Raw genomic sequence first — 27,509 nt, 5'->3', positions numbered from 1 at the left:
TTGCCCTGAGGTGCATGTGATGGCGACTGGGGCGAGAGGTTGATTAAAAAACGTTCTTCCCTTTTTAAAAAGGGGAGGGGGGAAAGAATCAGACGTTAAATTCTTTTGCAAACATTCATGCCTAAGGAAGGGCTGGAACAGGCAGCCCCGGCCGCCGGAACCGGTCGGACAGGTAGCGAGCTTGTTGACACCGTTATGTTGCAGGGCGCATGCTCACTCCCAAGTTTCCTGGTGCCTTTTCTATTCCACCTTATGAAACTTTTTCCTCGGCGTGGTCTCACCGGCGATTTAAGGCATAGGTGTCGCCGAGCCTGGAGGCTGGGAGTCGCCGGGCGTGCGGGGGAGAGGCCTGGGCCGCGGCGCGGCGGGGGGCGGAGGGAGAGGGCAGGCGAGGCGGGAAGGTGGGCTCTGGCCGCGGGGAGCCGGGGACCGAGTCCCTGCCGCAGCTTCTAGCGGGGAGCAGCCGGGAGGAGGGGGCCGCCGGCTGGGGAGGGGGCCACACCATGCCCAAAGTCTTCCTGGTGAAGAGGAGGAGCCCCGGGGTCTCCGTCCGCAGCTGGGATGAGCTCCCGGATGAGGAAAGGGCAGACACCTACATCCCAGGTGAGCGCCGCGCGGGGGCTGGGCCTGGGCGCGGGACTCCCGGGGTGGGGGCGGGGGTGGTCGGGTCCCTTCGGCTCCTCGGCGGGGGCTGGACTCCCCACCCCTGCCCCCTCTTTCCGGACGGGGGGGTGGTCCTGGAGGAGCGGGAAGATCAAGAGTGAGAGGCTGGGGAACCCGGGACGCCCTGCGCCCCCTTCCCCCTAGTGGGCGCCGGTAATTGCCCGGCGGCGGGACCGTTGGCTGCTGCGCGGGCCGAGGTAAACCAGGAGGGGAGACTGAAGGCCAGTAGGGGCTACTCTCAGTCCCACGTCCTCATGGGGTTGCACCAGGATCCGTCAGCCCTCCGGGCTAGGTGGGTTGAGGTCAGACCCCTAACCCCCTATCCCAGCGAGAGGAAACTTGGCGTGCGGGGTCCGCAGCCGCCCAAGGCCCTTGGTTCCTTGTGGGCGCGGGGACTGGGACGGAGGAGCCGCCCCCCGAGCCCCGTGCTCGCTCCGGAGGCCCAGCCGGGGACTCGCTCGCCCACCGCCGCGTGTTGCCCACTTGGCCAGGTGCCCAGGTCCAGGGCGGGGCGGCGGCGGCGGCACCGCCCGCAGGTCAAACTGCCGCGGACGCCCGGGCCTGACGCCGCGTGTCTGTGTGTCGGGGCGCCGCCCCTCCCTCCGCAGTGGGCCTAGGCCGTCTGCTCCACGACCCCTCCGAGGACTGCCGCAGCGACGGCGGCAGCAGCAGCAGCAGCGGCGGCAGCAGCAGCGCGGGGGAGCCTGGAGGCGCCGAGAGCAGCTCGTCCCCGCGCGCCCCCGAGCGCGAAATCCCCGAGCCCGGCGACGCCGAGGGCCCGGGCGGACACCTGGCGGCGATGCAGCGCCCGGTCGCCAGGTCGAAAATCAAGGTACGGTGTCGACTCTGCCCCCGCCGCCACCTGCACCACGCCCTGGCGTCGGGCTCCGGGAGCCCGCGCCCCTCCCTGCCGCGCCCGCCCGCGCACCCGGGCACCCGTGCACCCGGGCACCGAGCGCGCCCTCTGCGCTGCTCCTGCACCTGCCTCTGGGTCTCGGCCAGGGCGGCTCTGCGCGTCCTCTTGTCTGCTGGGTAGCCAGCCGCCCGCGCCGCTGAGCCCTGGAGGCCGGCTCCTGAGCCGGCACAGACCGCTGGGGTGGCCTCTGGAACTGCCTAAAAGACCCAGGCCCAGCTTCCTCGCTCTGGCAGCCCATTCTGTGCGCAGAGCCTGAAGAATCACCAGGCCGTCGGGGTTCCCGGGTTCGGAAAGGAGGGACCCAGGCTCTCAGGAATTCCATTCTCTGCGGCGCATTCCTAGGGCTATGTGAATTCCGAGTTTCACACACTTCCTTGCGTTCTGGAGACAGTGGCGGCAGTTTGGCACACAGTGGACCTCTCACAATAACAGCTATTCCCGTTGACAATTATGAAGTGTCCGTTAGACTGGAGGTCTGTGCTGGGCACTTTAAATCTGTCCTGCCTCTCAAATCTTCTTGAATTAAATTGATGGATAAAGGGGTTCAGCTGCAGATTGCCTCAGTGCCCCGCCCCCAGTGGGTTGGAGTGTTTGTTACCCTGCATTATCATTCTTCAGTCCCCCCCTCCCCAAGTCTTCTAGAATTGTAGGCGACATCTTATCGGGACATTCATCTGGCTTTTCTGGGTAGAACTTCCATGATTGCCTGCTCAAATGTATCCGCTACCCGCAAGATTAAGGATTCCCATTCCACTGATTTGGTCGGCTGGAGCCAGGGAGTGGTGTTTTAGGAATCACATGACCCCATTTCCTAGCCTGGTGGGACTCTGCGGGCTTCAGGCCCTGGGTGGTGGGCGATAATTCTTGCGCGCGCCAGGGCGGTCCTGCAGCCCTGCCGCCCAGGTGGGGGTTGGGGGGATGGGGAGGAGGAACTCTAGTGTTTGCTGTGGATTGGGTAAGACTAGGTTACTTTTCCTGGGCGAGGCCATCCCTCCCTATGCATATTACTGGTTCCTGGGGTTTGGCTTGGGGGCTGGCTAGGGTGCATTTGGTTATGAATTGAGGCTAGAGGCTGGAGCCAAATCCTCTGGAAAGACATCTTTAAAGGTTGCTACGGCGCCCGGCGCCTGCTGCTTGGTGTTAAGTGGGCTGCTGAGGTTCAAAGTCAGCTGGCCTGAGGCTTTGCTGGGCCAGATGGGGTTAAATGGGAGGGGACAGTTTGCCGGAGGCTGGCTGGTAGCTCTGCCCTCCAGGAAATTCTACAAAGTGTCCCACTTGCATATTTATCACCGGGCTGGAAGGACAATTGCAACGTTGTTTTGGGATTGACTGTAGTCAGTTTGCCCCTCTGTCCCCCAATTTCCCAGATTACACTGGGAAGAAAATGGCAAGGGAAAAAGATCCAGTCCCTTAACCAACATTTTAGGAGCTCTCTCTTGCCCCAGGCAAACAGCGCCATTGGAACCCTGGATTAAAGGAATAAATACACACCACAGTCTTATTTCTATGATCTTGCCAACATGCTGCCCCCGGGGCTGGGGGGTGGGGTAGAGTGTTACCTCCTCAAACTTAGCACAGCTTCCGGAGAAGTTTCATTTGTTTACTGAGGGTGTTTAGATTCCTTTTCCCTCTCAGCCTCCATCCGAAAATAGGAGACGTTTTGGCATTAAGATGCTCCAAGCCTCCAGTATTACCATCTGTGGTATTGGCCGTTTTCAAATGATTGTCCAAATCACCTGTGACTTAGCATATTGCGTAATTTTAGAGTTCTGTGCAAAACCTGCTGCTCTCTTAAAAATTCGTTTCTTACCCAGAAGAAAAGGAATGCCACTCCAGGATGGGGCCCCTATATGATGCATAATGACTGAGTTTGAATGACTTCAAGACGCTCGCAGAGCAGAGCAGTCAGCTTAGAGGACTAGAGGACTGGCAGGTTTGAGCCAGTGCCCTGCAGAGAGACAACGTCCCATCTAAGATTCAGTGCCTGCTCTGTGCCAGGCAGCCAGGAGATAAAAATGTTCCCTGCGTGGTGTTCTAGAATCATCTGACTGTAACGGTTAAGCCTCTACGCTCTGGCCTTGTCACTTCTTAGCTGCCTGACCTTGGGCAAGTTGCTAAGCCCTCTGGGCCTCAGTTTCCTTGTCCGTGAAATGGGAATAATAATGATACCTACCTTATAGAGTGGTGAACATAATAAATGAGTGAAGAGGGGAACATGGTAGGTGCCCATTAACTCCAGCTAGAATTATCAGGGTTGGTGGGGAGACACAAATATTAATTATTAACTCTGTTACAGCAAAGGGACTGCTAAAGCACAGGCCAAGATGTATTAAGTTCTGAGCAGGGGAAGGTTTCTTGGTGTGGATTTGAGGGCAGTGGAGAAGGGGGAGAGGCAGGCTTTAGGGCAGTGGCATGGGCTGAGCCCGAAGCTTGAGTAGGTAAAGGACTCAAAGTTCTGGTACCCGAAGATGGAAAATGGACCTGGTAGGGTCAGAGAGAAGAGAAAAGTGGGAGGTGAGGAGCTGGGACAGGTCGAGATGATGAAGGGGCCAAGCCAAGAGGTTTGGATGCTCCTTTCACAGGCACCGGAGGTGGGGGGGCGGCGGTTCTGGAAGGGTTTTGAGAAGGAAGACCTCACTCAGTTGGGTCCATCTTAACCAGCCGTGTTAGGGATACATTATCTGTCCTGAGTCTTAGTTTCCCTGACCTGTAAGATGAAAAAGCAGTAGAATCGGCCTCTCAGAAGGGTTGGTTAGATGAAATGAGGGGTGCAGAGGGCCTAGCACTTTTGTGTGTGTGTAAATTGGCACTAGGGGGTTAGCTAACAGTGATGTGTGGCAGCTTTCAAGCTCATCTGTTGGTTCGCCAGAATTCTATAGCGATGGCCAATATTTTGTGGCTTACAGTGGGGACAAGGGATCTGCCAATCTGGTTGTGCTGGTGAGCGGATCTAGAAAGGAGTTGCAGGTGCTGGTTAGGGAACTGGCCTTTTCCAGCCTCTCTGCCTTATGACTGTGTGCCTCAGGGCGTTTTGCAAAACTGTCTCTTCACTACTGAGGATTCAGTAATTTTCCAAACAGATCGAGGTGGAGAGATCATGTGTATCTCAGAAGGCGGTAGTGACAGGCCCAGGTGGCTTTCAGTCTCTTTTGTGCTGGTCCCATTTGCAGGACTCCAGCTGCAGGACAGAGCCCCCCAGAAACCCTGATAATCATTGCCCTTCCTTTGAAGGTTTATCGGAGACTAAGTAACTCTGAAGTTAAATCAGTTAGTTGACGGACATTTTTCCTTCCTGACTCAGTGGCTGGGGGGACCCAGGTGCAAGTACAGAGTAGCAGGGGAATCTGTCTTCTCCCCTTTTCCCCTTCTGTTGGCCTCTCCCAAGGAAGCTTCAAAAGGAATTGAGTGTAGAATTCCTTCTAAAGTATTTTGGGTCTTTTACCTGGCTCTGTCGTCCGAGTCTTCAAGTCGTGCCAGACGTAGGAACGTGCGATAGTCTTTTTCCTTTCCTCCCATCGGTTGTCACCCAGCCCCAACAACCCATAATCCGTGGCCATTCCTGCTCATCCAGCCCCACCCATCCCGACACCTGATTTTGAAACAAATCTCAGTTATCATATTATTTTCAACCATAAATACCTCAGAATGTGCCTGTAATAGGTGAAGGCCAAAATACATGATCACACCCACATCAACAGCGGTGTTCACATTGCCGATTGTCTCATAAACTCGTATTTTTTTTCGGTTCGCTGAATCAGGTCCACGTACTGTCTACACATTGTAATTGATTGACGCGTCTTTCAGTTCTCCTATAATTTGTCTATGTTCCCTTCATCTCTTGTCCATGTCCTTACAAGGTAATTATTGAAGAGATGAGTAATTTGCTTGGAGAGTTGCTAACAATCTGGATTTTGAGGAATGCATCACCACGGAGTCGAACGCTCCTTGGTCTTCTGCGTTTTCTCTACGCGGGTAGTTGGTTCTGTAGCTGCGCTGCCCGCTATGGTAGCCAGAGTCACACGTGACTGTTCAAATTAAACTACGTAAAATTAAAAATTAAGTTCCTCAGTTGCATGAGCCACATTTCAGGCGCTCAGTAAGCACGTGAGACCAGTGGCTACCGTATTGGACTGTACAGATTAGAACATTTCTGTCATCGCAGAAAGTTCTTTTGGGCAGCACTGCTTTAGATGCTTGCTCAGGTGTATTTATTTTAGCTAAAAAGTATGTCGGGGGGAGGGTCATCTATTAGCATCGAGAAGCACACAATATTTGGTTGTCTCTTCATGCCGTTAGCAGCTGTCGATACTCAGGGTCTAAATATTTTAGGTTTTTAGGGGCTGTGATATTCTGCCCTTCATTTCTTAGCCAATATTTTTGTATAGAGATATATTTCCCCTCATCTGCTGTTTGGTTCCCAGTGAGAGCGTTCATTTAGGAAAGACCAAGTAAGATTCCCTTTATTTACCAGTTTTCAAGCTAATCTTTTGGTTCACCAGAATTCTATAGCGATGGCCAACTTGTTTATTTTTAAAATATTGTTGTGAATCGTGGATTTAAGTGGTTTTTAAAAACCCATCCATTTGCCGGTTGGAAGGGAAGATAAGCTCTGTCCCTAACTCCTTGCCTAACTCCTTGTTGTCTTTTATCTCCCGAGACACAATTGGATGCCCCTTGCCCCTGCCCCCATTGTAGCTCACTAACCGTGTCCCTGATGTTTGGCTGACCAGACTTCTCTTCTTGACTCTAAACCCACCAACGGCCGGAAACATTCCTACCGGGCTTGTATCCCCAGCACCTGGTACAGTAATGCCTGACTCATAGGAGGACATAGGTCAACAAAGACCAGAAGTACAGGCGGGGAGGAGGAGTCAGCAGTCCCTGGATATAAATGACAGCATTTGGAAGAAAATAGGAAGCAAGAAGAAAACATAGATCTGGGAAAATATCTGGAATAGATGCTCAAAAAAGGCTAAGTTAATTAAGAGGAGAAAAAGGAATAGGAGAACCATGTAAGTGTTCATTGCACTGGCTTTTAATCTGAGCATGGATGCAGTGGGTTTAGTTGCAGACAACAGAATCCATTGTAGTTAGCTTCAGCGGAGCGTGATTAATGATAGGGTAATAAATGCGCTAAAGAAAGACCAGGATACAATCCCAGAGCCACCGTGCAGAACTGGACCTCTAAAGGAGCTCCACCCTACTGCCTCCATGGCTGCCTGCTCCTGCATGGGGATGCTTCTGCCCAATGAACTCAGGCCCACATTCAAATCTCCTGATACTGCATGTAAATTGGCGGAACCCCAGTCACATCTAAAACCCGCAGCTGCAGGGGAGTCTGGGAAGTGTAGCTGGTAGCTTTTGAGCCTCTGCAGTACAGGAAGGGCCACCAGAAAAAGTAGGAATAGATGCTGAAAAGAGTGTCCATCCGTAGGCTCCACTACAGGGACCCTTAAAGCTTGTGTGGTCCAGTCCCCTCATTTTCAAGGAAAGAAGGGGAAAGCCCAGAGGTGTTTCACTGAATTCAACAGTTTTTGGTAGCAGAGCCCAACCCAAGGATCCTAACTCTTTTAGGGTGGTTGCATTGCATTGTGGGAGGTACCTATGACACTTTAGCCATTAGCGTTGACAGTCTGACATGAAGCTATTTCTCACCATGATATGAGACAAACAATAGGATTCATTGCCTTTCTCTCCCCCACATCATGCCCAGACCCACGGGCCTGTCCAGGGGAAGTGTAGGCACATGTTTGCAGGCAACAGGCCACATCCAAAATCTCAGTGTGGACACCTACAAGTCGTGTGCCCACAGGCAGGTTAGATCTCTTGGAGCCTCAGTTTTTTCCTGGATTAGAAGGATGTACTCTCTTCATTATCTCTGCATTTGAGAAGGTTCTCCATTCTACCATATAGCGGAGTTGTGAACCCTCAAGAAGTGAGTGGTACAGGGACCAGGAGGGGATTTTTTATACCAAGAGAATTGGGCAATATGCTTAGCATGTTTATTTATTTCTTTATTTTTATTTTTTTTCATTTTTTTAAAGATTTTATTTATTTGAGAGAAAGAGACGGAGAGAGAGAGCACGAGCAGGGGGAGGGGCAGAGGGAGGACCTATGTCCTCCTGAGTCAGGCATTACTGTACCAGGTGCTGGGGATACAAGCCCGGTAGGAATGTTTCTGGCCATTGGTGTGTTTAGAGTCAAGAAGAGAAGTCTGGTCAGCCAAACATCAGGGACATGGTTAGTGAGCTACAATGGGGGCAGGGGCAAGGGGCATCCAATTGTGTCTCGGGAGATAAAAGACAACAGGCAAGAAGTTAGGGACAGAGCTTATCTTCTCTTCCAAACAGCAAGATGTGGGGCTCGATCCCAGGACCCTGCGATCAGACCTGAGCCAAAGGCAGATGCTTAACCAACTGCGCCTCCCAGGCGCCCCTGTTTTTTTTTTTTTTAAGTAATCTTTGCCCATCGTGGGGCTCAAGAGTCCCATGCTCTGTCAGCTGAGCCAAGCAGGTGCCCCTTGCTTAGCATGTTTTAAGGCTGAAGCATAGCAAGTGTGTCCATGGGAATCTTATTCAAATGGCCACCACCTTCACAGTACTCTTCCACAGGAAATAGGACCATTAATAATTTAATAAACTTGTCTGGGGGAAGCGTCAACAGAAAATAAAGGATTTTTTTTTCTGCTTTAGAAGTTTGACAGGTAAATGACCTTAGCCAGCTTTGAAGTTGGTCAGAGGGCCAGCCAAAGTCCCTATCTCCCCAGACACTCCTGCAGTTTTCAGCAGCCCTGATACAATGATCGGTTTGTTTTTGCTGCAAAGACCTGTTTTTTTAGAAGAACTAGAGGGAAACCTATGTGTTTTTTAAAATGAAAGTCGAGATCCTGCAGAAAACAGGACAGCAAGCAAAAAAAGCCCCCCCCCCCAACCCCGGCCATGGGGTTGGAGAATCACTCAGTCTCTCTCCATCTTTCTTGCCCTGAATTAATCTCCAGACCGATGTCACCTCCCACCGTCCATGGTAGCTCCCCCATTTCATTAATAAGCCTTTTGTGAAGTGTTAATTTTGGATTAAGGGTGAGACTGTTAAGCTTTTCCAGAAGGTAGCATGGTGTATATACCACCCCCGGCAGGTCTGGAGTGGTACCCTATAATTAAACACATTAGTAATTTCCGTATCAAAACACATGAATATTGACACCAAATGGGATGAAGTCTGCATCGCTCCGTGTCTGCTCGGGCCCACTTTTATTGCCAAAGGGAGATATGTGAGAATGTTGGTTTTCAGAGCTTTTTGGATTTCAGAGTCGTGGAGGAAGGACTGGGGGTTGGCAGCTCACACTGAAGGTTAGTTCCCTTTTTTTTTTCCCCATCAGAGAGAAAATTCAAAAGGGCAACAGAGAAACAAGAGATTTTGACCAATTACCTTTTATTCAGGATCACAGAACTTTGGAACTGGTCTATGAGTTACGAGTTACTGACCTCCATGCCCTTTTTTTTTTTTTTAAGGTTTATTTATTTTATTTGAGAGAGAGAGAGCAGGGTCCAGAGAGAGTCTTAAGCAGACTCCACGCTGAGCATGGAGCCTGACTCTGGGTGACCTCAGGACCCTGAGATGGTGACTGGAGCCAAAAGCCAAAACCAAATTTGTCACTTAACTGACTGTGCCATCCAGGCGCCCCCTCCTTTTTAAGTAGCTTGTCTTATTTAATTCCTTAACAATCCTGAGAGGCAAATACAGTTACTGTCCACGTTCTACAGGTGATGAAATTAAGGCTTAGAGAGGGGGAGTAACCTGCCTAGGCCCCACAGACTTTAAGTGGCGGAGCAAGGGTTGAACTTAAGAAAGAGGAAACAGACTCTGCTCTTAGATCCTCAGACTGCCGAAGATGGCTGATCTAAAACCATTTTATAATTTTTTAAAAAAGTAATCTCTACACCCAACGTGGGGCTCGAACTCACAACCCCGAGATCAAGAGTCACATGCTCCACCGACTGAGCCAGCCAGGCATCCCGCCGTTTTATCATACTTACACGTGGGCAGTTGTGGCTCAGGGATATTACATGACATCCCACAAGCAGGTGACGGCAGGTGTAAGCTTTTATTTGATGGTCAGCATTCCCTGTCTGTTCATGCCACTCTCATGTTATAACTACGTAGGCCAAGACGTAACTAGTTTCGGTCTACTACTTGCAAAGTAGCCTAACGAGATAAGATTGGTCAACCTTATTTTGAACTTTTAGGAGATCGGGTGTTGGGTATAAACCTCTGTAAACATTGTAAAGATGACCCAGTGACCTGGGGAGGGATTGCTGGTGCTCTGGCCCGTGGGCTGTCATTCCAGGAATCAGATGTGTCGTCTGAATCCTGCAGCCCATCATGGAAGAGAACGTTAGGAAATGTGGCAGATCTGGTGTTCTGGAGAGAATGTGATACATCTCTTCCTGGGCCAGTTCCCTATTGCGCTTTCACAAGTAACCCCACATTTATCCTAAGACTTTATTTATTAATTTGAGAGAGAGCACACGCCAGCACAGAGTTGGGGGGGGGGGGACAGAGGAAGAGGGAGAGGGAGAAGCAGACTCCCCGCTGAGCAGGGGGCCTGAAGCAGGGCTCGATCCTGGGACCCTGGGATCATGACCTGAGCTAGAGGCAGATACCCAGCCGACTGAGCCACACAGGCGCCCCTAGCAGCCTAATTTATTATCCTGTATTCTAGTTCTGTGGAATGACTGGGCTTAGCTGGGCCATTCTTGCCCGAGGTTTCTCTCGTGGTTGCGGTCAGATGGCAGCCGACTGGAATCTTCTGGAGGCTTGACTGGGCTGGATCACGTGTCTGACAGCTGACACTGTTTCCTTTTTCTAGCTGCTTTAATTATATGGTTCTACCATCTTTTTAAAGCCCCTGTTGACGGACATATAGGTTATTCCTGGTCTTTTGCCATTACAGATAGAATTTTAGGGCACCTGACATGTGAAATATACTCTGGGATAAATTTCACATTTAGGAATTTTTCCTACAAATAGTGCTTCCTTTCTGAGAATTGAAATAGTCTGGCAGAAGCTGGCTTCATTAGCCATGGTCTTTTGCCATTTAATTAACTTTACATCTTTCAACAGGGCCCTTTTAAGGCTTCAAATATAATTCACTAATGTCTGGGTGCCTGATTGGTCATAGATAGAGAGAGGTGGCAAACAGTGCTTCTCGGATTCCCTAAATGAGCCCGTTGGTGCTGGCTCAGTTTGCCCTCCTGTTGAATGGGGATGTATAGGAAGATGGAGAAATGGAAAATTTGCCTTTGTTGAGGCACACTTGGAGAATTTCTATTTTTGTTCCAAGAAAACCAGAGGAAAACTCCTCCTGGGACTGGGGCGGGTGGGGGGGACTTAGTTCCCAGTCTCCTCCCCCATTCTCATGTTCTCCCCTCTGTTAAAAGGCTTTCTGTATCTCGGTCAGATGATCCACTGGCCCTGCACTCCTTTAAATTGTCACTAACCTCCTTTCTCTCTACCCTTCAAGATTTTATTCTTTTCAAACAAAATAATGCCAGTGATTTGAGGTTTTCACCCTGGACTGTGATAGAAGATGTCCATATTACATGCAGAGCATTTTAAAAACAGGCATTTACCAAAAGGCTTAAAGTAAACAGGAGTTCAGGTTTGGACTATAAGTTGGCAAGTCCTTAAGAACATCCTGCAGGAACAGTTCTAGCTTTCTGCACGTTCTTAAACTACCTGGGTCGGTTGTCTGTGTTCTGTTTTATTAGGCACTCACCAGCTCTCAGTGACCTTTCTCCTGTGTAGACTTGGCCTTGAGAAGCTCCAGGTATTCAGTTTGCCAAGACTTGGGTCATATTTGTCTTTTTTTTTTTTTAAAGATTTTATTTATCAATTTGAGAGAGAGAGCGTGCGAGAGAGAGCACCAGCCGTGGGGAGGAGCAGAGGGAGAGGGAGAAACAGGTTCCCCGCTGAGCAGGGAGCCCAGCTCTGGACTTGGTCCCAGGACCCTGGAATCATGACCTGAGCCATCCAGGCACTCCGAGTCATATTGAGTCTTTTCACATCGCTTCAAGGGCTGCAGTGCCCAGAATGGGGACTTCCAGGCAAGGAGAAGACCTGCCCCATCCTGGTGACAGAAAGAAGAAAGTCTTGGGCTCAACCGGGTCTCCCTCAGGACGAGGGCCAGGCCCTACCCCTTTGGGGGACACAGGGCAGAGGTGGGGTGTGAGCAGTTGGAGGCCCAGGCTGGCTACCCACTGGGTCAACAACCCAATCCCTGAGGCCATCCTCCTGTGTGCCCTCCAGAGGCCCCTCTGCCTTTAAATACAGCTGAGTTTCTTTAGGACCCCAAGGTAGAGCCCCAAAGGGACACTGCCCTGCCCTGCTGCCCCAGCTCTCTTGGGCTCAGGCTAGCCATGTGGAACCCCACGCAGTCTCCTGTTGCCCATTGCCCTCCTCTGGAATATTCTTGGCTGTTGCCCTTCTCTTCCTCCTCATCTTTGCCTGGCTGAGGAGCTCACTTCCTTGGAAGCACCTTCCCTCATACTCTACGTCTGGGCTAGGTGCCTCTCCAAGGTGTCCGTTATGCCCGGAACTTCCCAGATATCAGTGGCCTTTTGATGGGTCTGCTTCCCCACTAGACCAGCAGCTTCTTGGGGACAAGCCATCCTGGTGACTGCACTGCCTCCAGCTCTGAGTACAGGGCCTGTTGCAGATCGGGCACTCCATATGTCTGCTGAGACAAATTAAGCTCCACGCGGACGAGGAGGCCAACCGAAAAACTGTGTTCTGGGGTCTTGTGCCTTCCCCAAGTCTCTTAGTGTTTTGCCACTTGTGAGCCATTGCCAGTCACCACTCCGCACTGGCCTGAGTCTGAGCTTGGGGAACGGGGCGCAGGAATGTGCACAGACACTTGCTGACTTCTGCAATGGGCCCTGATCTTAGGGGTACAGAACACGGTTTGGGCAGAAGCTGCAGTAATTGGAGAAGCTGCATCAGGGAGGGAGTAGTTGAGCTGGGTGTTAGTGGAGGGCAATTACCGAGGGCGGAGGGAAGTGGAAGGGTGTTGGAGGCTATGGAGGTGTTGGGCCAGGCAAGGACCAGCTCTTCCTGTTAGTGATGTTTGTATGAAAATCAGGTTATTAGGCCCTTTTGTAAATAGCAGAGCAATTGGCTCAAGCTTCTAAAGGATTTGATTTGGTAAGTAGGAAACCTTTGATGAAAATATCAGCTCTGGTGTTTTTCACCACTTAATTATAGATTCAAGTTTCTGCCTTAGAGGTGGCCAGCATGGTTGGGGGAACATGGGATGGGAAGCTCCGAGCCTGGGGTTTGATTATTTTGCTGAAAATGAAGCTGTGGGATCCTGACCAAGTCACTTCCCAAAATGATCATTTTATGTGTTCATACTTTGGTGGGTCAGGAGCTGGGGCATGGCCCGGCAGGGCAGTTCTACTCCGGGTGGCATTGACTGGAGCCACTTAGCTGATGGCAGCCATGGGCTGGACACCTCAGTGCCTCTCCCAAGAGCCTTGCCCTCCACATGGCTGCTTGGGCTTCCTCACAGCATGGTGGTCCTAGATGTCTTACATGGAAGCTGGCTTCCAAGAGGGAACAGGCGGAAGATGCAGAGACTCTCTCTCTCTCTCTCTCTCTCTCTCTCTGTCTTTTTTTTTTTTAAAGAGCACTCGCACACATGGGGGTGGGGGAGGGGAAGAGAGAAAGGGAGAGAGAGAATCCCAAGGAGGCTCCGTGCTCCCTTAACACGGAGCCCCAACGAGTGGGTCTTGATCTCACGACCCAGAGATCATGACCTGAGCCAAAATCAAGAGTCAGATGCTCAACTGAGTGAGCCACCCAGGCGCCCCAGCTGCGAAGTGTCTTGAGACTTAGAACCTACACAGGCCCTGCACAGATCCCAGGGGAGAGGACAGGGTTTCCATCTCCTGATGGGCGGAGCAGCGTGCAGGCACTGGGAGGAAGGAATTGACTGTAGGTCTGTCTTCGGGGACTCTGTACACAGGCTCCACGACCTCATCAGGACCTGGACTCCTTTCTTTCTGCTCTTCCGTCCCCAGCACTGGCTTCCCCCTCGATGGTCCCGGGTGGCTGCTGAAGCTCCCGCCAGCAGGAGGGAGCAACGCAGGAAGAGGGCACCATGTTCCCCCACAGGAGGGGTATATGCCATTGGCCCACTAGTCCCGCTGCGTGACTTGCCGTCAGGCTGGCAAGGGTAGACGGTCGGCTGGGGGCCCTTGTGCCCAGAACTCAGAATTCTGTTCTGAGGAAGGAGGGAAGAATGAATGCTGGGGGGAGCTGCCAGTTATTTCTTTCCCAAACCCGCTCGGAAGTTGTAGGGGTCGGGAGCCCCGGTCTGGCCAAGCCTGGAGACACACAGGGAGGTGCGCTCCTAGGCTGAGCCCACGGGGTGCGCCCACCAGCACTGGGGCCCTCATCCTCCCTGTCTCTCTGTCCCAGTTCACCACAGGCACGTGCAGCGACCCCGCGGCCCACAGCTGTGAGCTGTGCGGCAAGGCCTTCCGCCTGCAGCGCATGCTCAACCGGCACCTCAAGTGCCACAACCAGGTGAAGAGGCACCTGTGCACCTTCTGCGGCAAGGGCTTCAATGACACCTTCGACCTGAAGAGGCACGTCCGCACGCACACAGGTGAGGAAGGGGCCGCGTGCTTCGCGGTTGCTTTGGTCCTTCTGGGCGGTGGCACTCCTGCTCCTTGGCCACCAGGGAACCAGATCAGGAGCATGGGGCAGGGTGGCATTTCTGGGAAGACGGCAGGTTGGGGCGTGTGAGGCCAGTGCATCCGGGCTCGCCTCCTGCTTATGCCACCAGCCAGCTGAGCCCCTTGGGCTGGGCCAGCCCCTTTTCTGACTCTCTGAGTTTGCGGTCCGGCCCCAGGGTCCCCGGGGGGCATAGTTTGGCCACCGTCGGGCTGACTGCCAGAATGGATTCCCGTGGTCTCCCTGCTGGTGTCTCTTGTTCCTTTGTTGGGATGTAAGTCTGTCTCAGAATGAGCTCCTGAGAGGTCAAGAAGAGAAGGAAATGCTCGACTCCTATGTGAGGCTGACAAGTGTCTTCCTCCCCTTGGTCCTTCCTCAGTACAATCTGGGTCCCATCTTCAAATCCCCGTCCCGTCCTGTCCCATTTCATCTCATTTCAACACATCCCGTCCTAACCATTCAGCCCCATCCTGCTCATGACTCATTCTCCCTACAGCCTCCTAGAATTTACTGATCCTCAAGCCCTTTCAGAGTTTGGGGTTTCCCCTGGCATCTTGGTGGGATAGAAGAATGTCCATGCCTCCAGATGGAGATCCCAGCTCTTCTGTCCTCACACAGGGCCCTTCTCCAGTCCTGTGTATTCAGATTTCTTTTATAGCCTTTATCAACACTGTTTTGTTCGGAGAGTGCTGGCCAAGAGCTGTTTCCCGGCCTGGGAAGAGTCCCCTCCACCTGAGAGAGTGGGCTGGCATACTCAAAAGTTCCTTTTAAAAAACCTTTTCTAACGTGGATTTTTCATTTAAATGTAGCATGCACGCAGAAGAGCACACAAATCATAAATGTATAGTTTGGTGAGTTTAGGAATTTTTACAAAGTGAACACACCCATATAACTAGCACCGAGACCAAGAAACAGAATACAGCAGTCCCCCTTATTCATGGGGATACATTCCAAGACCTCAATGGATGTCTGAAACCACAGGTAGTACCAAACCCTCTCTATCCTATATATACTTACCTACGACAAAGTTTAATTTATATATTAGGTGCAGTAAGAGATTAACAATAATAACTGGTAATAAAATAGAACAATTATAGCGATATACTATAATAGAAGTTAAGTGAATGGTGTCTCTCTCTCTCAGAATACCTTATCGTATTATACTCACCCTTCTTGTGATGATGCGAGATGATAAAATGCCTGTGTGATGAGATGAAGCGAGGTGAATGACTGAGGCACTGTGACGCAGCGTTAGGCTACTACTGACCTTCTGGTGATAGGTCGGAAGGAGAACCATCTGCTTTTGCACTGTGGTTGACCGTGGGTAACTGAAATCACTGAAAGCAAACCCACAGATAAGGGGGGCTACCGTGCTTGCAGCCCCCAGAAGTCACCGCTTTTCCCTGTGTCAGTATCCCCTTCCCTTGGTCTCGGTGCCTGATTCTGAGCGTAGTAGAGATGGAATCACATAGCGTGTACTCTCCGGGGTCTGGCTGTAAGGCTTCTTTCTTAGTCCGTAGCACCAGTGAATCAGGAAAAGTTTGATCTCTGTGTGGCCAGGCTGGCACCTGAGGTTGGGGCAAGGAGAGTGCTGAGGGAGTGGTGGGCTGACGGGGATCGGGTGGGTTTGGGTTGCAGACCCTGACCCAATGATTTGGGTGTAAGCTGTGTTTTTGGGTGGTGATCTCAGGAAGCACAGTGAGGAGTTACAGACGGGAGACAGGAAGGGGAAGACAGCCGATAAAAGCAAGCTAATGAGCAGGTTATCACTGTGGGCAACTGGGGCTCAACCCCACTGGGGACCCTCTGAAGAACCATGTAGAATGTACTGCAGAATTGCTCCAGAGGTGAGGAAGCAGGGATGTTTATCCAGTAACTCCCATCCCTCCTTGATAGGGTCCATCCTGGGAACCTCATTTCCTAGGCAGCCCCTTGCAGGTCTCTGGTGTGTCCTGGGGAATCTCCTCACGCAGAGAGGTGCAGGAAGCCGCTGACTTTCCTAGAACTGAGGTGACCCGGTAGAAGGCTGGGGGGTGGGGGTGAGGTGTTGACAGTGTCCTCTCAGGGAGAAGAAGGGTCAGCAAGCGAGGGGGGTAGCTTGGCAGAAACTGGGAGTCCCTGCGGAGGGTGACACAGCCTCTTTAGACGGCAGCAAGCCACGAGTGCTCACTTTCCTCCATGCCAGGCCCTCAGCACTTGCGCTGCTCTGTCAACCCCAAGGCGGCAGTGAGCCCCACTTAGCAGATGAGACCAGGCTCAGGGAGGTCAAATAACCATAGGTGGTGGAGCTGGGAACCAGACCGGCTGGTGCTGGACTTCATGGTCTTCCATTTTCTCAGTCCCCTTCGCTGTCCCCTTTGCCTCCCGGGGCCTTCCTGACCCAGGTGTCTTCCCGAGGCTGGGGCCTCACCAGCCTGCCCCATTCCAGTTTCTGGAAGCCTGCTTGCCCTGCAAGAAGGTGCGATGAGGGGCCGCTCAGGCCTGGCACAGACTGCACGCTGCAGCCTGGGGGCGGGCAGGTTGCACGGGAGGCTTGAGTGTGTGTGCGTTCTGTGGTGCCAGTGGTGCCAGGATACCCACAGAGCGAGCAAGGAAGAAGGCCAGCATCTCAGACTCCTGAGCTCCTCCCTCTCTTGCTCCTCAAAGGTGACATTTCTAGTGACTCATAGAGGGGCTGAAAATTACTGAAGTTGGTGAATCATAATGCCTTCCACCTAGTGCTTTCTCAAAGAGCTTCACGGTTTACCCCATGAAGGGGCGGCATCTAGGAGGGGGAAAGCTGCAGCCATCCTGGCCAGCACTGCAGCCTCTGGCCGTGGGTAGCCGCCGAGCCCCCAGCATGTGGCTGGTTGGATTAAGATGTGGTGTTCCGTGTAAAACCGACACTAGATTTGGAAGATTCAATGCAAAATAAGAAGTAAAACATTTCAGTTTTTGATGTTGATTCCACGTTGGAATGGTAATATTTTGAATACATTGGGTTAAAATATATCATTGAAATTAATTTCACCTGTTTTCTTTTTCCTTATTTATTTATTTGTTTGTTTTTTAGAGAGAGAAAGTGAGCATGTGGGGGGGGAGGGGGCAGAAGGAGAGGGAGAGAGAGAATCTTAAGCAGACTCCACACCTAGCACAGAGCCTGTGTGGGGCTCGATCTCACAACCCTGAGATCATGACCTGAGCCGAAATCAAGAGTCGGATACTTAACCGGCTGAGCCACCCAGGTGCCCCTCTTTTTACTTATTTTAATGAGGCTACTGGACATTTTAAGATTAGAAAGTGGCTTGCGTTTTAATTTCTGTTGGGCAGCATTGACTATAAGATCGAATCTACAGGTAGTGATTTAAAATTTTTCAAACATAATTTTGACTTTTAAAGTGATCAACGAATAAAATTAAGGAAATGTCTTGAACCTGTTTTTCCTGCCCTGGTTTATTTGCTGCTGGAGATGTGCCTCCAAGTAATAAGGGACCAGAATGAGGAGCAAAGGGCTTACTGACAAATTAGGCAGTAGCCAACGGAAAAAGGATTCCTGGCTCTGGGGATGCGGCCACGCCAGCAGCGGGAGGAGCCGCCATCGAGTCCTGGTGTGAGGGGCCTGCCCTGCCTTCTCTTGAGCTCTACACAAACCGTTTTATCAGTAAAAAGAGCAAAAATTTGGGATTCTCAAACATTTTCAAAGTTCATGTAAACAACGTGATTCCAAAAGATCTTACCAGAATTCTGCGAATTTGGGTTTTGATTAAGACGTGAAGGTCGGGGGCGGGGGGCACCTGGGTGGCACAGCGGTTAAGCGTCTGCCTTCGGCTCAGGGCGTGATCCCGGCGTTATGGGATCAAGCCCCACATCAGGCTCCTCCGCTATGAGCCTGCTTCTTCCTCTCCCACTCCCCCTGCTTGTGTTCCCTCTCTCACTGGCTGTCTCTCTCTCTGTCGAATAAATAAATAAAATCTTTAAAAAATTAAAAAGTTAAAAATTGAGCTACCCTATGATCCAGCCATTGCACTACTGGGTATTTACCCCAAAGATACAGACGTAGTGAAGAGAAGGGCCATATGCACCCCAATGTTCATAGCAGCAATGTCCACAATAGCTAAATCGTGGAAGGAGCCAAGATGCCCTTCAACAGATGACTGGATTAAGAAGTTGTGGTCCATATATACAATGGAATATTACTCAGCAATCAGAAAGAACGATTTCTCAACATTTGCTACAACATGGACGGCACTGGAGGAGATAATGCTTAGTGAAATAAGTCAAGCAGAGAAAGACAACTATCATATGATTTCTCTCATCTATGGAACATAAGAACTAGAATGATCAGTAGGGGAAGAAAGGGATAAAGAAAGGGGGGGTAATCAGAAGGGGGAATGAAACATGAGAGACTATGGACTATGAGAAACAAACTGAGGGCTACAGAGGGGAGGGGGGTGGGGGAAAGGGATAGACCGGTGTAGTAAGGAGGGCACATATTGCATGGTGCACTGGGTGTTATACACAACTAATGAATCATCGAGCCTTACATCGAAAACCGGGGATGTACTGTATGGTGACTAACATAATATAATAAAAAATCATTATTTAAAAAAAAAAAAAAATCTTTAAAAAAAAAAAAAAAGACGTGAAGGTCGGATTTTTGCTATTGACGATTACAAGTAAATGTATTTAGACCAGAAGCGAAGATGTGTGAACACAGATGCGGTAGACAGCAGTTGAGCGAAGGCTGTGTTGCTTAGTCTGACTGGACCGGTCATGACTAATTTAAACACTTACCTGGGATCGCAGGACCCTTCTTTTGAGAATTGTAGCGGCGTCAATGAGGTGGACAGAGAGAGGCGTAGAGAGCCAGGATTGATCTCTTCTTCCCCCGCATCTCCTGTCCTGTGCTGGGAGGGGCAGGGCATCTAAGGAAAGACTCAGAACACAAGGAGACATCTCGGAAGAGACCCAGGGAAACCAGAGCCTGTAAATGTCTTACCTTAATATCCAAGTGGATGAAAGAAAAGATTAAGGTTTGTTTGTTTGTTTGTTTGTTTTTTGGATATCTTCACCAAGGAAAAAGTAACTCAGAGTGTGTGTGTGTGTGTGTGTGTGTGTGTGAGATGGGGAGGGGGGATGTTAGTCATGGGGAAGGAGGGACGTTAGTCAAATGACATCTGATTCAAGGTTGGAAGACAGAAACTGATGTACAAAAAACTAACATTTTGTGAAAATAGATCAGCAAACGAGGGGCTATTTTCAATCCAGACCGTCTTGGGTCAGGTTCCCTAGAAGCAAATTCTGAGATGGTGATTCTTACAAAATGATTTTTTGAGGGATGGGTCAGAGGAAACCTGGAGGGAAGAGGGAGCAGGACAGGGCAGGGGCAGAGGGTGAGCAGAGATGTGGCCTCAGCCTGGTCCCACGGGGGCTTTGGGGTGTGAACGGCACTCTAGGCAGGTGGGGGACACTTGGATGTCAGTCAGAGGGCTCATCCATTACCCACATAGTAGAGGAAACTGATCTACTTAACTGACAGGACCACTGAGGCCAGCGTGGGAGATTCTGGTCAAAATAGAGAGCAGGGGCCGTGAGCTTTAAAAAAAACGAATGTGGAGCGTCTGGGTGGCTCAGTCGGTTAAGCATCTGCCTTCAGCTCAGGTCATGATCTTGGGGTCCTGGGATCGAGTCCTGCGTCAGGCTCCCTGCTCAGCCAGGTGTCTCCTTCTCCCTCTCCTTCTACCCCTCCTCCTCCACACACTCTGTCTCTCTCTCTCTCTCTCTCAAATAAATAAATAAAATCCTAAAAAAAAAAAAAAAAGAATGCATATTCAGTTTGCTGCCTGTGAAAAACATCACAGGCCTGTTTTTAGAGAAGATTCTTTTGGCTTTGTTTAAATGTTTAGGTTGAACCAGCTGGGATGCATCCTAAGAATGGCCATCCATGGAAGGAAATGATTTGCTTTCGGTGGGGGTGCGGTGAGACCTGTATTCTAGAATAAAACGTAATACCCGGCATTTGCATGTGCCAGACTCAGCACCAAGCACCCACCTCACTGCCCGGGAGCCAGCACCACCAGTGGCACCTGGGTGCGTGTTGGAGGGGCAGAACCGCATTTACGGAGGGCCCCAGCGCGTCAGGTGTGGCGTGGGCATTGCTTAGTGGTGTGGTCAGATGTGCCAGGCCCTTCAGACAAGTACAGCATTTATTGAAATTATTTTATTTTTCTTGTTCGGAAAATGCCTCCTTATTCCGTAAGAGACTCCAGCCAGTGCAGACCAGAAAGCGTAAGCCACTATAAACAGCTGAAAAGGGCACACGCATCTGTGGGGTCCCCAGCTCAGCCTTTAGGGCGGTGGTGCCATGAAGTAGAACCCACGTTGGTTATAACTTTATGACTGGAATAAAGGAGTCCGTTCAAGGCGCCTGCCAGTCCTGTGGAAGCTTCTAGAGTTCCAGAGAAAGCGAAGCTGAGGAATGCAGATTCGAGGGCCGGGGAGGGGGCACGGGGCCCAGGCTGCAGTATCTGCCCCACCCCTTGGGACGCCCTCTGGCCTTATCTTCCATCAGGCCACATTGAGAGGGACGGGAAGGCAAACAAATCCCATCTTGATTGAAGAAGAGGAAACAATGGTGTCTTTGTTGGGAGCCTACAGGGAAGGATTGACTGGTGGGGGGAAAATGCAGATTGGGAGAAGTTTGCAGTGGGGCAGATGGCAAAAAAAAGAAGGTAAACTCCACCACTGGGGGGTTCAAGGCTGTCTGGTGGGATCACCTCCTTCGCTCCTCAGGCTGTCCCTGCTCTATTTCATTTTGACTTACTTTTTAGCTAAAAAAGCAACAGGAAAGGGGGAAAAAGTGAAAGAAAAAAAAAAGTAAGCCTTCCTCTCCCACCAAGCCCTAAAAGTTCCACACCTGAAAGCAAACCACCATTTAATGTTTCTCCCCCGAAGTTGTTAACACACACTGCTTTTTTCATGTCATATGTATCTTGGACGCTGTTTCATATCTGCACGTAGACACACCTCTTTTTAATTGTTGTCAGAGCATTTTTTAATAGGAGATTACGATTTCAAATACAGAGGCACCATCGTTTTCCCCTTGTCCCAACTGATGAACTTGTTTCCATTCTCAGAGTTTTCTTTCCCTCCCTCCCTTCCTCCCTTTTTAAACATCAGACTACCATGAATACTCTTATACATCCTTTGTCTACCTGTGTGAGCCTTTCTGTAGAAAATTTCCCTGAAGTGGGCCAAAGGGTAGACCCATGGTGGTCTTTGGTGGGCATGGCCACATTGCCTCCCGAGGAGGCTCCCCCAAGGAGGCCTGTAAAAAGCTTCTTGCTGGAGTTCATGTTTGTATGAAGTTCAGTAACGGAGCACAGGGCTACGGCAAGGAGAGCAAGCAGAAAGCACCAGTCGTGAAGAATTTTCTTTGGCGATGTGGGATATGAAGCTTGATTCGGTAATAGGAATAGAAAATTTGAAGAGAAGAAACCCTTTGGGATAACCCAACGCAGTATTTTTTGGATGAGTTCACAGAGGCCATACGGCACAACATTCAAAAGAGTCACAGGAGGTCACAGGTCTCTCCACCAGATACCTAATGACCACATTGAAAACAATATCCCTTTTTTTCCCCCACTGAAATAAACAACACATCCCAAAGTGCATGCAAATACAAAAAGTGTGTATAGAGAGCCAATGTTAGGACAAGTACTACATAAGTGCCCACCAGCCAGTTTATGAATAGAGCCTATCCGTGTTCTGTTGAGCTGAATTATAAACTCTTTGGAGCTGTACCCTACTGAGTACTTAATACGTGCTGGGCCCTTTGCAGGTGACGTCTCCATTAATCCTCAGAGCAGCCTCCTCAGAGGGGGTATGAATGTTATCCCCATTTTACAGGTGAAGAAACTGAGGTTCGGAGGGGTTCAGCCGTCTGTCGTGGGCTCCCGTGATGAGGAGCGGGTGTGTGATGCATGGGTTTTCAGAGGCCTCGGACTCTTGCTGTGTGGTGTCAGGAGGTTAATGGTGTCTCTTGTGGGCACGGTGTTTTCCAGTTCTGTTATCCCACTCCAGACATGGACAGGGTTGGCCTTGGCTCCAGAGTGGGTGAGTCTCCAAAGTCAAGGAGGCCTTGGCGTCAGTCCCCTTTGCCCAGGGGTCCTCTCTGGACACCTTCATCTCCCACCCACCCCTGAGTTCATGGGAGGATGGGGGCTCCAGGAGGAAGGGGTTTGTTCCCAAGCCCAGAAAGGGTCACCTGGGGGCTGCTGCATGACAGCATCTGCTTGCACCAGTGAGTGATGGATGAGTGTGGTATTTCCAGAGAGGGGAGGTGAAGCAGGTGTGCAAAAGTCAGAACTGCCCTAACTGGGGTTTTGGTGCCTGCTGTCTTCCACCCATCTTGGTGTCTGCGAGTCCCCTGTCCTCCAAGCCTGGTTCACATCCCACCCTCCCTGGGAAAAGCCCACCTGCAGCAGTCATCCCCATTCTCTCCATCATCTGGGTGGCGCAGGGCTCTGGAATCTCTAGCCTTTGCTGTCCAGGCCGTGCTAGGTGCTCTGCCTGCGGAAGGTGTCCGCTGACCTGTTGGATGCAGAAGGAAATGCGCTCCTGGCACGCTCACCTCTGCCAGGGGGCAGGGATCTGGCAAAGCCCTGGTCAGCAGCCACTTCAGATCACCTTTCTGGGTCACCGATGGGGTGGGGCTTCCTAGAGCGGGACTGGAAGCATCCTTTCCCTGGGGCCAGGAGCTTGTCTGTGGAACTTGGGGGGGGGGTGTAAGTGTACTGTTCTCCCCACATGTTTAGTTTGGATGTTTTAGAACAGTAGTGGGTTATTTCCAGTAACTATTGAAAGGCGTAACCGGTCTCTGGGTGAATTTCTTTTTTTTTCTTTTTTAGATTTTATTTATTTATTTGAGAGAGAGAGAGCAGGGTGGGGAGAGGAAGAGGGAGAAGCAGACTCCCTGCTGAGCAAGGAGCCAGACGGGGCTCCGTCCCACAACCCTGGGATCATGACCCGAGCCGAAGGCAGACAGACGCTCAACTGAGTGAGCCACCCAGGTGTCCCTCTGGGTGAATTTCTATTGTTATGAGCTGTGGGTTTGAAATCAGGTTTGTTGCTTGATCTGCCGGAGGTTGGGGGAGCCAGCTGTTCTTACGGCCCAGAAGGCCCGAAGAGATACAAAGCCCTCTATGGCGTGAGCCTGAAACTCCAGGCAGCCCTGTTCCTTAAGTTTGTTTCTTAAATCTCTTTCTGTGGGCCAGTAGGAGGGGTTCCTTCATTCATTCCTTCATTTAAAAAGTATTTACTGAGCACCTATTATGTACCCAATGCCGAGGATTATAAAGGAGTTTCTTAACTTCTGACAGTTTTTCTAGAATGTGTGGAATATAAGATAGCCCAGCATCCTGCTTGAGTAGAATTGCATTGGCCCAATACACCTTTCTCACGTGAGCGTACAGAACGGGCTTCACGAGTGTGCTTCCGGATGGGGACTGCATGAAAAATGGAACCGATTTGGTCTGTTCGGGTAGTTGGATGGGGGTTGGAGGAAATATTTTTTTCCATTTCAGCTTCCCTTATCATCTGTGTACTTTGTGAACAGGAGGGGGGCTCTCTCGGCCCCCCCCATGAGCCCCCATTAGGGAAGTGGGGACATTGAACCTGGGAGAGAAAATACTGGGGTCAGAGCTGCTTTCAGACCGCAAGTGCCATCCTCATGCCTCATTTGGTATCATTTGTCTGTGAAGCCATCTGGTCCTGGATTTTTGTTTGTTGGGAGTTTTCCGATTACTGATTTGATCTCCTTGCTGGTAATGGGTCTATTCAAATGTTCTGTTTCTTCCTGCTTCAGTTTTGGTCACACCTCATTTGGCGTGGCTTTAGACCTGTGACTCCCAAAAAGGTCCCGGGACAAGCAGCCTCCACGTCATCTGGGAACGTGCTGGAAATGCGGGAGTCTCAGCCCTATCCCAGAATGAGAAACGCCAGGGCTGGGGCCAGGAATCTGTGTTTTGACGAGCTCCCTGGGTTGGAGGACTACCGCTCCACATTTTATTCAGTCGGGGGGTGGGGGGCTGAGACTCTGCATTTTCTACAAGCTCCCAGGGGATACAGTTCGACGGTTGGTCTGAGCAGCACGCGTGAGGACCCGGACGTACAAGGCAGTCAGTCTGTCTCTGGCTTGTGAAAGGTGGCATTCGGGGACAGCCGTCCAACAAAACACCACGGTGCTGCTACAAAGGAATGAAACTGAGATGTAGGCACCAACATGGGAAAATCCTCCAGATTATTGTGAAGCTAAAAAAGTAGATTTTGAAAATATCTTTGGATAAGTTTGCTTCCATTAAAGCCAGGATAGTAAAATCATCATAAATTCCGTTTTTGTGTAAAAAAATATTTAAACATTTTTAAATGTGAGTTTTAATTCAGCTACTTTTCAGTTGTTCAGTATATTTTTTCCAACAGCTAGAACATTATGGGGAAAAGAATAACCATTTAAAAAATACATGAAAACATCTCATAGCACGCTCGTCTTTGCTTTCACCTCAGGCTCCAGGACGGCATTGTTGGGTCTTGTCCTGTTTAAGATTTTGATAACTGGTTTCTATGGATTTTTTTTAATGTGCTTCGATTTTTGAAATATTATCTCACTTGACTGATGAGTTTTTGGCATGCCCTTAAATTTTGCATCTGAGGCTTTGGAGATTCCCGTAGCGGATAGCTCTTTTGGCCTCCGGGCTCTAAGATGGTCCGACAGTGGGGGCCACCCCCTCTCTGTTCCCTGTACCTCTAAAGGCAAGCCTACGTTAGGTGTGACTTACATCAGTCCATGTGACATTCCGACCTCACAGTCAGGATGCGGGCTCTTAGTGGAAATCGGAAGGTCTGTGCTTTCACGAGGCTGAGCTCCCTGGTGTAGATGGCACATGGGAACTCTCCGTCTAGAAGGCAGGCCCCACTAATATTAGCCCCATGCTGAGGCCAGCACGAGATCTAGTTTGGAAACGCTTTCATAACTATAGCAGATGCCACCCACGTCCAGCCCACGCTCCTGGCTCCTGCCATTTCTGGGCACACCCATCTATGTTGCAGCTGTCCGCACCTGCAACTCTGCCTGAGAATGTTCTTGCTGGCACAAGACAGGGAGGGAGAATCGGCACCACCCAGGGACGGCCCCTAACAGGCTGCTGGAGCGGGAGCGGGGCGGGGGGAGGGAACCCTAGCCGTGAGGGGCAGGATGACGCAGAGGTGAGTGTTCTCCCTTGTCCCCTCACCTTGTCCAGTGGAATTGGACTCTGGTCGCTCATGGCAGTGACCGCCCTGCTGTCCCCACCTTGTAGGGCTCCTTCCTCTCACTGATCCACTTCACTCACCGACAAGCGCTGCTGGAGTCTTTGTCACCGGGTCTGTTTCCAGGAAAACCGCAACTAAAATAAAAACAAGATTTACTTTGCCCACTATAAAGTCAAAACAGTAAGGCATACAAGTGGGAAAACTGAAACCCTTCTCCCAAAGTCAGGTGGGGTTTCTTCACTAGGTTTGCATCCCTTGTTATGTTTGCTCACATGGATGTTGCGAAGCCTTGTAGACACACTTTGCTGCCTTAATCATTTTCCTCGTGTTGAGTCCCTGGTCATGCTGATTTTTTTTTCTTCCTATTTTTCCTACCCCTCAGCTCCTGGCAACCGTTTATCCACTCTGTTCCTATGCATTTGAGTTTTTCACATGAAAGTGGTACCACGCAGCGTTTGCTTTCTCAGTCTGGTTTATTTCACATAAAGCCCTCACGGTTCATCCACGGTGTTGCAAATATCAGGATTTCCTTCTTTCTCGTGGCCGAATAATATTCCATTATATAAATATACCGGTCTTTTTTATTCGTTCATTCATCGATGGGCGCTGAGGTTATTTGCATGTTCTTGGCTGTTGTGAATAATGCTGCAGTGAACACAGGTGTGCCAATGTGTCTTTGAGACCCTCTTTTCATTTCCTTTGGATATATATCCTAGATGTGGGATTTCTAGATCATATGGTAGTGCTATTTTTGATTTTTTGGGAAACCTGCATACTGGTCTCCATAATGGCTGTACCAGTTTACCTTTCCACCAACAGCGCACGAGGGTTCCCTTTTCTCCACATCCTCGCGGACTCTTGCTATCTCTTGTCTTTGATGATAATCATCCTAACAGGTGGGAGGTGGTATTTCATTGCAGCCGTGATTTACGTTCTCCTGACCATCAGCCGTGTGGAGCACCTTGTCATGTACCTGTTGGCTCTTTGCATGCCTTCTTTGGAGAGAGGGGCCTGGTTTTGAACCAGGTGGTTTGTTTTTTGGCTGGTGGGTTGTGCATCATGTTTTTAAATGGCTTCGTGGTTGGGAGGCTCTGGCTTGGCCGTGACCCACTGGTGATGTGTCTGCCCATCGACCTTGCAGGCATTCGCCCCTACAAATGTGACATCTGCAACAAAGCCTTCACCCAGCGCTGCTCCCTGGAGTCCCACCTGAAGAAGATCCACGGGGTGCAGCAGCAGTATGCCTACAAGCAACGCCGGGACAAGCTCTACGTCTGTGAGGATTGTGGCTACACGGGCCCCACCCAGGAGGACCTGTACCTGCACGTGAACAGTGCCCACCCGGGCAGCGCCTTTCTCAAAAAGACATCCAAAAAACTAGCGGCTCTTTTGCAAACCAAGCTGATGTCCACGCGCCAGGGGAATGCCAACCTGAGTGAGGAGGAGGAGAAGTGAGGAGGAGGAGGCAGCCAGAGCAGCCGCGTTTACAGGGATTTGGGGTTTGGAAGGTCCCCCGTCGCCCACATCCTGTCCAACAGTCGCATTAACAGATGTTTGCGGATGGTCACGATCTCTGTGAGACATTTTTCTTTCTTTTTATTCTTTATTCTTGCTTCCTTTTTTTTTTTTTTTTAGGATTTTCACCTGTGTAGGCAGAGGTTTCTTAGAGAGACGCTCATTTTATGGTGCCTTGAAATAAAAGTACTTCCACTTGCCGTGATACCCAAGCAAGGGAAATGCATTGTGTTGTTCTGAAAGAGTTTACAGGACTTACTTTAATAAATGGAATGTTCTCGTGGAACTCTCCTCATAAAAACAAAACAGAACATTGAGTTCTAGCTCCCTGTGTAGGGCCTAATGCGTGACATTCGACGTCAGGTCGTTTGGGGTGGCTCATTCTGTGTTG

General features: G+C 50.5%; 1 protein-coding gene across 1 annotated transcript; it reads left to right on the top strand.

Annotated features, from left to right (window-relative positions):
- On the top strand, positions 1 to 27,476 carry OVOL2 (ovo like zinc finger 2). Its single transcript, XM_045809500.2, has 4 exons — positions 1 to 603; positions 1,272 to 1,495; positions 14,060 to 14,249; positions 26,745 to 27,476. Exons 1-4 carry the CDS (start codon positions 504 to 506, stop codon positions 27,056 to 27,058), a joined length of 828 nt encoding a protein of 275 aa, XP_045665456.1. The 5' UTR covers positions 1 to 503; the 3' UTR covers positions 27,059 to 27,476.
- Positions 27,477 to 27,509: the final 33 nt, after the last annotated feature.

Source organism: Ursus americanus, chromosome 22 (assembly GCF_024610735.1).
Source record: "Ursus americanus isolate L20-20 chromosome 22, mUrsAme1.1.p, whole genome shotgun sequence".
In the NCBI taxonomy this organism is placed as follows: domain Eukaryota; kingdom Metazoa; phylum Chordata; class Mammalia; order Carnivora; family Ursidae; genus Ursus; species Ursus americanus.
This window is presented reverse-complemented; position numbering and strand designations above follow the sequence as displayed.

Coding starts and splice junctions, on each gene's coding strand:
- OVOL2 (XM_045809500.2), top strand. CDS start 504: ATGCCCAAAGTCTTCCTGGTGAAGAGGAGGAGCCCCGGGGTCTCCGTC. Junction 1,496..14,059: donor TCGCCAGGTCGAAAATCAAG/GTACGGTGTCGA, acceptor TCTCTGTCCCAG/TTCACCACAGGCACGTGCAG. Junction 14,250..26,744: donor GCACGTCCGCACGCACACAG/GTGAGGAAGGGG, acceptor TCGACCTTGCAG/GCATTCGCCCCTACAAATGT.